At 41.0% G+C, this 12,067-nt stretch overlaps 2 protein-coding genes across 5 annotated transcripts; one reads left to right on the forward strand and one right to left on the reverse strand.

Annotated features, from left to right (window-relative positions):
- Positions 1–345: 345 nt before the first annotated feature.
- Positions 346–3,122, reverse strand: LOC115692696 (uncharacterized). The gene is made up of 2 exons (XM_030619640.2): positions 2,837–3,122; positions 346–2,554 (listed from the first exon to the last, which is right to left on the reverse strand). Exon 2 carries the CDS (start codon positions 2,100–2,102, stop codon positions 864–866), a length of 1,239 nt encoding a protein of 412 aa, XP_030475500.1. The 5' UTR covers positions 2,103–2,554; positions 2,837–3,122; the 3' UTR covers positions 346–863.
- A 1,268-nt stretch (positions 3,123–4,390) lies between these two features.
- On the forward strand, positions 4,391–12,020 carry LOC115692686 (uncharacterized). 4 transcript variants are annotated; one of them, XM_056306605.1, is made up of 15 exons: positions 4,391–4,503; positions 4,581–4,682; positions 4,816–4,864; positions 4,954–5,002; positions 5,700–5,762; positions 6,056–6,132; positions 6,974–7,032; positions 7,193–7,291; positions 7,702–7,759; positions 8,827–8,963; positions 9,043–9,099; positions 9,241–9,338; positions 9,766–9,965; positions 10,483–10,606; positions 11,573–12,020. In XM_056306605.1, exons 2-14 carry the CDS (start codon positions 4,671–4,673, stop codon positions 10,551–10,553), a joined length of 1,029 nt encoding a protein of 342 aa, XP_056162580.1. In that variant the 5' UTR covers positions 4,391–4,503; positions 4,581–4,670; the 3' UTR covers positions 10,554–10,606; positions 11,573–12,020. The 4 variants fall into 4 exon arrangements, with proteins under 4 accessions (XP_056162580.1, XP_056162581.1, XP_056162582.1 ...); XM_056306606.1 differs by having other exon boundaries at positions 11,676–12,020; XM_056306607.1 differs by lacking the exon at positions 5,700–5,762.
- Positions 12,021–12,067: the final 47 nt, after the last annotated feature.

Raw genomic sequence — 12,067 nt, forward strand, 5'->3', positions numbered from 1 at the left:
CTTGCTTACCAATTTCTCATATAACTAAAACTGCAGCCAGGTAATGGGAACGCACAACGTAGTTGTGCAGAATGGTTTCGGAAATTCCATCTGCCTAAATGTCAGGATCAGCTGTAAACTCAAGTTTGCAAAGGCACGTTCTCATTTTCAGCAGAAGTTTAACGAAATCAATCATTGCAGCATCATGCCAATAGTATCTGTAAATTTAGGCAAGAAAGTATGTGTTTGACTTCTCTGTGAATACATACTCGTGAGTACCATGTATTCTTATTGATGATAGCCCAACGAAAAGGCAAATGATCTAAGCATAAACCCTCAAAATTTCATTTACCTGAGATACCCAAGTACAGAAAAATGGAGAAATAAATTGAAATCAATGTGTTATTCATATTGGATTTCAAACAATCACGAGGTTCTAAAGTTACATACAATGGAGTACCGCAGCTCTTACATAAGCGATTATACCTTAAATCAAGTTACATCCAGTTATCCCGCAAAACATCCTTGAAATCATCCTCATCAGCCATAAATAATAGGAAAAGCTTGTGTTGCACGTTGATGGAAGAGGATTACAAAGATTTTGAACTTGCATATCTGTAATAGATCAACCGATGATGCGTTATCATTGCAAGTTCCCAATGTGTGGTTGCTAGTACTCCAAATTGTGCCCCACGCAGTGCAAGCTGAAGAATGCACACTGCGCTGAGACCATGTATTTCAACTGGTTTTCTGCATTATCCACCGGACTCCTCATGGTATCAAGACGAGATGGCAATCAAATGCCGATTGCCAACGACATCTTTCTGGAACTTTTAAACCAGAACGGACACACATTTGGCATGATCAAGGCATATCCATCACGTTTATTTCTCAAATGAACTCAAAGAAATCTTTTCAAGCAGCAATGGCCAGTCGTCTCCAAGTTGCTGTGGATTCAGCTCCATTGCAAGCTTAAAATCAACCATAGATAAGGAAATTGGGAATTTCTTCTCGGGCATCCCTCCAATGACATTATTTCGCATATGCAAGTGATTAATAGCAGGCCACGTGCCATTAAGGACCTTGTCTGGAATCTGATGCTTCTGGCCAAGATGACTATGTGGCTCAGGTGTGGACCTTGCTCCAACCAGCTCAATACAAGACTTAATCAGCCGCTTCAAGTAGATATCCAACATCACGTTTAATATATTAGCACACTCAACTGAGACTCCTCCAATTCCTTGTGCAGCCGCTATATGCTGCATACGTCTCCTCAGAGATTCCGTGTCAGACAATTCCCCAGTGTCATGATAACTAACAAAATCATCAGAGTTCCCCACCGACATAGCTTTGCGGCCACCACCTACGCTAGCAGGACAACATGGAACTCCAAGCGGCGCGTGCAAAGGAATTTTAGAGAAACTAGAGAGAGTTACCTGGTCCACCTCTTCCCCATCTTCCACTATGGCCATCACAGCCTCATTTTTACTGTGTGCTCCAGATTTATCTGCAGGTTCCGGAATAAGACCTCTATCCTTCTCAAGCAGCCCAGGAACAGACTGATACTTCTGCAACGATCTTCGGTAATCACATGGACTCAAAAGCCCATTCTCAGTCATAATCTTGCTACCACTGTCTTCCGTGGCAGTTGAATGGTTTCCATTTGGCCCCAGCGGACTTGGCCTATCCTTGAGCTTCCTTTCACGAATTCCAGACCTGCTCTTTCGGAGAGAGATTTGAGGAACTCCATTTGACCAAATAGAGGAACTCTGGTTCTGATTTTGAATAAGCGACCCATTTTGGTCGGGCCCGTCTTCTACGCTAGGTGAAAGTTTGGCGGTTCGTGAGACAGATTTTGCAGGATCAGCTTCATAAACTGGCGGCGGTGTTTTGGCTTGGCATGCATTCTTCAATATCGATCTTATGAACTGATTGTGCAATGGGAGATTCTCCCTTCCGAGCACTCGACAGCATAGCTTGTCGAAATCGCCCTTACTGAGCTTTTGGCTCAAGAACTGGTTCAGATAATGAAAGTATCGTTTCGATCTGTCCACTCCAATCCTCTTCACAATTTGAGCTTTCAAGTCACCCAAATCGATTCTGAAGCTCTGCTGTGGTTGCATTTCTTGAAAAATAGGTTCATGCACCAAGCACGGACCCACGAATGTCCAAATCAACAGCTCCAGCCACAAAACTGCCGTTAATTCCAACTACAAATGACCTGCAGTACCTGATTTACGACCATCAGATGCAGATAAATTCTCAAGCTCGGCACATACCAGCAGAGCTAGTAAACCATATCTTCATACGCACCAGAACCCCATCGAAACACCCACCCACTGCTGCTATTTCTGTTTCCAAGCGAAGTATTCAGTATTCAGGGGCAGCCACACGTCCAGGGGCGAGGGCGCCAAGGCAAATACAAACTCTCGGGAACCCCAAAAAAACCCTAGGATCAGAATGTCTGCGGAGAGAATTCGCAGAAAACCAAAATGGAGCTCCCCAATTGATCAAGAACGGAGACGAATACGAAAAACCCTAAGTTCCGAGCCACCAAGCTCGGTGCTTCCACGAACTGCACGAACGACAAATCAAATCAGCCCACCGGAGGAAACGACCATTCTCGCGCGCAATTGAAGAGCAGCGCACTCGAGAAAGCAAAATTGCAAGCTCAAAAACCGCGACGGGCGAGCGGAACGAAGGTGGAGCTGGAAACAGAGAATGCGGTGCAGCTGCAGCAGCAGCAGCAGCAGCAACCAAAAAGAAAGGAAAGAGAAGAGAAAGAAAGAAAGTACTCGAATTGAGCGGGCGGAGAACGGAAGCTGAGGGCGGAAGCGCGGGCGGATTGAATTCTGACCTGGCGAATTTGCAGGGGCGGGAGGTGGTGGGTGGGGGTTCGAATATCGCGGCTTCAGCGGTCTCGTCTCCGTCGTGGACTTCATGCGAGAGCTGGGTGGGGTTTCGAGTGCTACCGCATTGTAGCTCGGAGTGCAGACCAAGTGCTTGATACGAGAAAGCTCGAGCGGGGGACGGCAATGGCGGAATTTTTGCCGACGAAGAAGAAGAAGAAGAAGAAGCAGCAGCAGCAGAAGAAGAAGCAAAGAGAGCAAAAGAGAGTCGTTTTGGCTGGGGCTGGTCTCTCTCTTTCTTCGCTCTCGATTCGCTCGTGCGTCAAAATGGTCGGCGGGGGATCGGCGGGGATCGGCGGTGGGTCGCTCGGCTCGCGCGACGAGTCGAGTGCGTGACTCGGCTCGCCTCGCGCCGACTTCGTGTAAATTGTCCCTGGATCGGATCGGATCGGATCGATCCATCCATCTATCCGGACCACCCGACCCGTTTCTTCTCCTACCCGGTTACCAAAATCCATCTCGTACAGGAGCAAGACCCTAATAAAATGTCCACTCCTAATTGCGTTATTTCATACGAGCTTCTTACCAACACAACTTACACATTTTTAGGTTCTACACATTCATGACTGAGTGAACTGTATACCCATCGTAGGGTCTTTCTTTTGTTGGCGCAAATGACTCTATCGAAATGTGTCTTCGATGACGGTGAATGTGATAATCCCTAATCGAAATAACTAATCATACACTAACTTGTCTGTATCAAGTGAATGATGACCGATGTCGTTTTAATTAGCGTTTCTTGTGAGCTATTCTTTTCATTAGTTATGATAGAACATAGCGGTAAGATGATGCAAATTTTTCGTGTTTCAAAATCGAGAATTAGAGAGTTAATGAGGGGTTGAATGCCTCCAACTCAGAATTAAGAGAGTGCGAAAAGATAAACTCGAGATGAACACGGACTGTAATGATACAATATATGATTCAAGAGCCATAACTTCATCAAAAAGAACAATGTGATATTTAAAGCTGTTAATGATTCAGTTGCCTTTTAAGTGGGTGCAGTGTTAATAACAATATTCCTAGCTTTATTTCGTAACGATACAATTGTCAAGAAGGTTGTTATGGTCTATACAAGGTGTTTGACAAACTTATTATATTTACAACATCTTTACAACATAACAGCTTTTCAAAATAATTATAGCATGACCATAGTTGCTCGAATATTCCTTTTAAGCACGCGATCACTTTGTCCTTTTTTTTTTCTTTCGCCTCTCTTTATGTTCAATAAAAAAAAACGCATTCTTCAATCGTTTTTCCATTTTCCTTGGTATCTTCATACAACACGAATGAAATTCCAAAACACAAAATCTAAAAGAAAAAAACTTCAAACAAAGCGTGAACCAAAAACCCCGAACATAACCGAATCGTGTCAATTCGGGTCACCCATGCAGCCTAAAATGGCCTAGCGCCATGGGACTTTACGGGTCGGGTCGGGTCTATTTGAAAAACCATGGAGACCCGCTGAGGTCGGTCCGGTCCGGTCCGGTGCAGGACCACACGACACGAATGATATATATTGTTCTTGAACCAACGCCACTTCAAACTGCTGCAACTGCTCCTGCCTCCTGCCTCCTCCTCGTTGATTTCCAGATTGTTTCGCCGAGGCGAAGCGACGGTACACACACTCTCTCTCTCTCGCTCGCTCGCTCGCTCTCCATCCTTTGAGATTAACAATCAAGGTGAAAACTTTAGGAGCACTGGGAGAAACCCATCTCTGGAATCTGCTAATACGTCATCTGGGTCCAATCAGTTTGTGTTCCCTGACGAGTCCCAGCTACAGCTATGGCGGAAACGGTACTCTTCATGCCCTCTTCTTCTTCTTCTTCATAATGACACCCCCCCCCCCCCCCCCACCCCCCCCAAAATCCTTCCTTTCTTCTTTAATTGTCCTTGCTCGTCTTACCCAAAACTTGGAATTCGCCCCCAGGGCTTTCTGCCTGAGGATGATTTCAGATTGGAGGCTACTCGATCCAGATGTAACTATCTCTCCCCTTTTCCTTAAATCTTGCTTCTTGTCGTTGCATTTGTTGTTGGAGGATTTATGTGGTCGATTGTGTTTTGGCAGTTTCGAAAGTCCTCAAAAAGCATGCGGAATTGTCCGAGCGTCTTTCCAGGTACCTCTCCCTCACCCTTCGTTTGTCGATCCCTCCTCGTACGGATTCCGTGGCTTCTCTAATGTTGCCGTCGTGGAGTCGTTGGACTCTCGATATCCGTATGCGCGGGCCACGAAAGTTCGCTAGTCTTTGATTATTAGTCGAAATCTATTTGTGATTGCTCCCCAAGCTGTGACCTGAATATCCATTTATTGTGTTCATAATAGAGCTATCTGCTAATCCTGTGGCAAGATTAAGTTCCAAGATTGCTCTATAGTGAACCTCGGGCACGTTTATGTGGCCATGCTCTATGATTTCGTACATTCGTTCTGACGTCATCTGCCTCGACGACATTGACATAAGTTTTTTACACCTGTGTCCATGGTGGACGTGATTTCCATTGACAACCTATGAAATTAAATGAGTAAATTAAGTTGTTTCGAGAAAACAAGATAATCCTAATCAGGAATCCGAAGGTTTTGTACATAAGATCAGCTAGTCAGTAATTATCTCTTGGTCCTTGAAGATGCCCTATCTGTGTTGCCCTTCAATTCTTTCTCCTTTTATGTCGATGAATGCGTCGGGCCTTATACTAGGTTCCATATCTTTCAAATTTCTATATTTTTAATCGAAAGTTCTTGATCCTTACTGTTGACATAATTAATAACTTGATTCAGATTTGATTCTCATTTAAGCTGATCATTTGTTTACATTATAGTCACGGCTCAAGCAGCTGCTGTACCCGAACAGAAAACAAAGATTTGGTATATAGTAAATATAGGTATTGGAGGGAATACTCTCTTTATATATCTGCGGGTGTACAATTACATTTTATAGTTCTTACAGGCTACATGCTGTCTGGCCAAATGGTATTCAATTGTCTATGGTTACGCCCAAGAGTAATGACGGTGTTCTTTTCACATAACCTCAAGTGGTGCTCATGGTTGTAGTGCTATTAAATGCTTTTTATTTCAGTGTCTAGTTTTCGCCTCGGTGAATATGGATCTAATATCTGATGATTGAGACAGATTTGACTCTAATAGACTTAGGCACTGAGGCTAGACTGATGTGAAGTTGCAGGGACTCGGACAAATCTGTTTTTGAGCGGCTACAGAAAGAATTTGACAGTGCACGTGCTTCCCAAAGTCAAGGTATCTCTTGCATTGATAGCATATTTTCCGATCATGATTAACTTTTTATTCCTTCAAACAGCATTTGCCTTTTGGATCCTAATTTTGGGTCACTTCTGGTAGTAAATCATTCCATCACAATTGCCTTCTGAAATCTCCAATTCGTAACAGTAAAATGTTCAGTCTTGGGTGGAAAAAAAAATTGAGTGCTGGGGTTGGCCTGTCTTAATATGCCTATTGCAGTGGACCTGGGCTATAAAAGCTGGCCTGATCATCGGCCACATTTTTGTGTGACAGATGCTTATAGAGCTAAGCTGAGGCTCGTCCCAGACGCGCCCTGATTTCAAGTTGCCAAAGAAGCTTTTTTTAGGATTATGCTTCTGACTTTGAATTAGGTTTTTTATTTCCTTTGGGATTTTTTCTTTTTGTTTTGGGTTTTTTTTTTTTTGGGGGGGGGGGGGGGGGGGAGAAGGACTCGGTTGAGTCGGTGATGTCACTTACAACTGCAGAGATCAACTCTTCAAGCGTTTTTTATTTCAAGGTTTTTCATGTTAGCCAAGGTCTTTTCTTGTTTTTGTGTCCATTAATTGAACTTGTTGACCATTTCAACTATATTTCATGCAGTGAAAGGTTTTCCTTTCGTGAGGTTGTTAGATTGTGCTGTACATTAGTTATGTAACCTGTATGTGACAGAATTACTAGGCTAGTCAGCTGTGATGTAGATGACTTACCACGGCATATACTGTTTGGACTCTCATTATAAGTACACCATTTTGCTTGCTGCTGTGTACTTTGTAATTACACCTTAGCAATCTGCTTAATTTGCTGCTTTAATAAAGTAAACACATGAAATACTTTTCAGAGATTCACTTGGATGGTGAAGAATGGAATGATGGCCTCTTAGCAACCATAAGAGAGCGGGTACTTTTCTGCTGATTACTTCCAATTGTCTGCTAAGTTCTCCTCCTTACTAATGTTTGGTTCTGATGAATAAAATTCTCTTTGTATTCTAGTAGCTCTTGCTATTACTAGTAATTACTCGATTGAAATTTAATTGAGAACCTCTCTCCTTTCATATAAGGTTCACATGGAGGCAGACAGGAAGGCTATGGCAGGAGACACAACTATCTCTTCCGGCACTTATATTCAGGAAAAAATTACTTATAAAGTTGGAAACAAGGTAAGCTTTTGATATTCTTATGCTGTGTTGTTTGGATCCCTGAACTTCTATTGATGATTGTATAACCACAGTTTTGAGATGCTCTAGTCTGTGGCTTGTTATAAAGTACACAACAGAACCACACATACTGAAGTATCTCGCAGAAAACATGGATACACAGTGCTGTAGGTTTTATTGTAAGATTTGAATTTGTGGTGCTTGCTTGATTAATGGAACTTGGGAAGCTAAATATGTAAAACTCTTCACGGAATTTGTACTTCGGCTTTAGTATCATCGTATGCCAGGATCGGGCATAATTGTGAAAACCGATTGGCATTCCCCTCTATTTGCAAGTAAAATCTTGGGCTTTGTGTTGATTGGCACTTTACATGCAAATAAAGGCTTGATCTTGTGTTAATTTTTGTGAACAGGTGATTTGTTGTTTGGAAGGCGCAAGAATTGGCATACAGTATGAAACTTTTTTTGCTGGTAATTTGTTGTTAATTAGCTGGAGTATAAATTGTCTATCTGGTTTACGTACCATATTTTTCATAGAGGGTTTTGCTTGTTCCTATGGAATCTAATTCTTGTATAGGCGAAAATGGGTATTGTGTACTTGATCAGACAAGTTTAACATGTTCACTTACAGTAACATGTCTATTGGTCGATAAATATTAGGTACCAATTTAGTGAGTGCACTAGGGGATTGGAGGGAGAGAGAGATGGAGAGAGAGAGAGGGAGAGAGAGAGAGAGACACACACACACACAGAGTTAGAAACATGATCCTCTAGCAGGCTGTGCTGACGTAGGATTTGTAGACTAGCACTGAATGAAGTGTCATGCGGCTTTTGTCCATCATATTTTCTATTAATATAGTCAGATATGCTCTGCATTGTTCACCATAAGTGGCTCAAGAGTCGTGAGAGATGTTTTTTCCAATGATCCTACCTTTTCTTTTTTAGTTACCACACATCTATTACCATACACGTGGTTGCCAAGTCAATTCGTGCAGTTGAAGCTGCTATTCCAGATAGATCACAATGCAACAATTTGTTACAAGCAAATATACCTACGTTATGATGATTTAAAAGTGAATTTGGAAAATTGTCTGGACCTATTTTCTTTTCCTTATTTGAGAATATGAATGACAGTTGTATCTGATGAAATTGATGTCTGATGACATGGGTGTGCACAACCTCCAATGGAATTACGTCATCGACTAATTTTTTTCATTATAATTGGGTTTGGCTGATGAAATTTTTTTTGTCAAAGGCCTTATCTACTAGCATGTAAATTATCGATATTTTAACAGTCTTTAACAGCAATTTTTGTCGATGAATTTAGGGTTTTCCCTATCCCTATTTGCATGACTGTTGTACCAAATGTTGCATTTCCTTAATCAGTATCTTGAGCTTATCTAGGCATAGACACATGCTGGCCCAAGTGGAAGGTGTAAAGACAACAGTTTACCCTATATTCTCTTGACCCGTGTAATTCACAAATAGTTTTGTGGAAAAAATTCACGTATCATCTGTGTTTTTTTTAACCTTTGCAGGAGAGCCATGTGAATTATACCACATGGTTCTTGAGAGTAAATCATTTTTGGAAAAGATGACTGTCCTGGAACATACAATTCCATTCTTTATACCAGTACGTGATACGGAAAATGATCTCCTTTCTTCAAATGCAATGGTGAGGTCTCCTGCCTGAATCCTTTGGGACTTGGGCTTTCTATGTTAGGTCTTTTCTCATCAAAATGATTTATAAACAGAAATTTATAGATCGTGTTGGAGAACTTCTGCAGGCTTATGTGGATAGACGTGAACAGGTATGTCATTATGTGGAAAGCCTACTTCTTGTTTACTACATCTCTGGTCTTTTCTAATGTTTTGGTTGCTTCGAGTCATTAACATGTAACTACAAACCTCAAATTGGATTCTTTTCTTATCTACGTTGCTCGTCTATGCAGGTCCGCCTTATTAAAGAGTTGTATGGAAACCAAATTGGAGAGCTGTATCACAGTCTTCCGTTCAACATGGTCGAATTTGTACTTGATGATTTTGAGTGGTTGGTGAAATTTCTTTAATCTATTCATGTGTATAGGGACTTTTCATGGATAGCTTTCCATTCTGACAACATATTGATAATGTGATCTCATGCTCTGATGTACCTTCTCTATGTTGATTTTGATGTTGATTGGTTTTAATGGTTAAGCCAGTCCTGCAGCTTGTCTTCTTTTGTCAAATAAAACTGTTTCATCTGCATATATAGTGCTATTAGAAAATATTTATCGCAGTTAAACTAATCTTGCTATTCTTCCTTGTGGAAGCATTTAAATATTATGCCACTTTCATCTATCAACTTGAGTTTCTCGATGAATCGGCGTGGTGCTCTCACTAATTATGCATAATCTCAGTGTAGGAGGTCCTGTGTTTGAATATTCAACTTTTAAGAAGTCCCTGAATAGATGACATTGTGACGGTTTCTTTTGCAGCAAGGTAACAGTTACTCTGAGGTATGAAGACCTCAGTTGCGTACTCCCAACTCGTATAAGAGTCCTGGCATGGCCAAGGAAAAACAGTACCAGTCCAGTCTCCATGAACCGAAGGGTAAATGGAGTTTCTGGAAGTCACCCTAGTCCAGCTCGCCTTTCTTATGCTGAGGAGGCCTTGCGAAGTATGAGCTTGCCAGAAGGTATTTTTCCCTGCTTATATAATTTCTGAGGCTCTTGTCCAGTTTTCAGGTAAGGATGTCAAACTTTCACTTATAAAAAGAAAGGATGTCAAATTCTGTCAAGGCTTTTGGCAGGTTGAATTTTTTATCTGATGCACTGAACTGCCAATCAAATTCCTGGTCAACTCCATATGCTATATATGTGAAGGATAAGGTTTTGCTGGATTTTGCAATTTTTTTAATAAAAATTTTTGTGGTATGTCATTATCTTAGATTGAGTCCGTACTAGACTATCTGAGATGAACAAATTTGAGGAATGAAGGAATAAGTTTTAAATATATAGCGGAGGGCTTTGTTGTCTTGTCCTCTTCTCCATAAATAGGCACCATGAGCTTGAAACTTATAATTTATGTGAAAACTTCACATGGGTATAACTTAATTTAAGCCAACTGACGAATTGGAGGAATCCTGTCTATGTGCTGCTCTCTCGTGATTTATTTGAGGGCCTCTAATTTTGCTTTCTCTCTCCCATGTTCAGCATTTGCAGAAATTGTATTAAATTTGCCACCAGCTCTCCAGCAATTATATCAGCAAAGATGCATCTCTTAGTAATTTGGATTCAACAAGTGTCCAAACTGTACAATGTAACAGCAATATCTGAGGTACTCACGTCCAACTTCTGCTTGTTTGTCTTCGTTTTCTCCCCTTATTCTGCGGTATACTTCGTAACTATCAGGAAAGGAAAATTTTCTTGTCACTAAGCTTGGTTTAAAATGTGCTCCTCATTGTTTTGCTAAAAATATCACTTCTTCTTAACTTTCAACTTTGCTAAATTCATTTTGGAAGTTCCGGGAATTAGTTGCAATTGTGTTTTTGAAATTGTATTAATTTTCTTTATTGGTTATTTTTGCACTATGATCATAGTGAAAAGCGAAAAATTAATGGGAACATCCTCATGATATTCACCTGTTTCATTTCCAACCGATCAGTATATCCAGCAGTCCAAATTGCTCAGTGAGGCCAAGTTCTGCTGTTTATATTTTCAATGGGTAAAAGACATTGTTGTTCTTGTTTCACGACACTGCTATGCCACCCACTTGGTCTTTTCTTCTTTTCAGTTTTACATTGTCGGGTCCATTAATTATTGATAGTAGTTTTAACATTCTTAATTTTTTTTGAGGCGTATCTTTTTTGGTCCGTAAAGTCTGCATAGATATTTTTCGACTTTTTTCTTGGCTGCATTGTTTGTCTGTTTTAATGAAAACTTAAGAGCACCTTTGCCTTCTGTGGAATTCATATTGGATTTATGTTATTCTTGTTATTTCACTATGCAATTGTTCTTTACTGCCAAATCAAGACAGTGGAATGAGGTGATGACAAGTGAAACAAGGTCTTACAGGGAGCAACTAATTGCATTGTAGGTTGTTTGACCTGACAGGGGCATGATAGATAAGGAGGAGAAGTCGAGGGAGTTGAACTCTTATAATTTCACGTAGCATAATTAGCAAAACGCCTAAAGTGCAAAACTATATCGTTTATATAAATTATTTGTACTGCTGATACTTTGTCCTAGTAGTATATGGATTTGATAAGTCTGGACTCAATATCGTTTTTCATGTTTTTCTCAGAGGATGCTGAATTGAGATCTATTAAGAATGGGGGACGATGAAAGAGTGAAGCTGTGGATGTATTGCTATTTTGAAGTTCTCATTTGATCCTAGTTCTTGACAGTTATCACGAAGCTCAAAGTTGAGGGCTTGAAGGGACTGTCGACATTCCGGCGGCAGTTGGTTGCAGTGCTCTAATTTGTTTCCTAAAAATCCCATAGATTTTGTATCAACAGTCTTTGTAGTTTTACAGAGCCCCCAAAGCTGGGCTTCAACATATATGTTTTCTGCCTAGATTGGAGTCTCCCCTCTAGCCAGCCATCCTCTTTGGTTTAAAGTAGGGGCATTCAATGCTGCCAATGTCTGCCAAAAAGGGTGGCCTGACCGAACCTTATGGCTCATTTTTACTTGTGTGATGAGGGATACTTGAATTGGTCCATATATTTGAAATTGCAAATCTCTTTGGATGTTGCTCTCTCTCTCTCTCTCTCTCTTTCTCGTGAAGACTCACAGTAA

Source organism: Syzygium oleosum, unplaced genomic scaffold, assembly GCF_021117445.2.
Source record: "Syzygium oleosum isolate NSW1041296 unplaced genomic scaffold, Sole_v2.1 Sole_v2.46, whole genome shotgun sequence".
NCBI classification, from domain to species: Eukaryota; Viridiplantae; Streptophyta; class Magnoliopsida; order Myrtales; family Myrtaceae; genus Syzygium; species Syzygium oleosum.

What these genes read in the sequence shown, in the direction of transcription:
- LOC115692696 (XM_030619640.2), bottom strand. Translation starts at nt 2,102, where the DNA reads ATGCAACCACAGCAGAGCTTCAGAATCGATTTGGGTGACTTGAAAGCT.
- LOC115692686 (XM_056306605.1), top strand. An exon ending in TTGGTATATAGTAAATATAG is followed by an intron (nt 5,763 to 6,055) that starts GTATTGGAGGGA and finishes ACTGATGTGAAG; the next exon opens with TTGCAGGGACTCGGACAAAT. An exon ending in CTTATAAAGTTGGAAACAAG is followed by an intron (nt 7,292 to 7,701) that starts GTAAGCTTTTGA and finishes TTTTGTGAACAG; the next exon opens with GTGATTTGTTGTTTGGAAGG.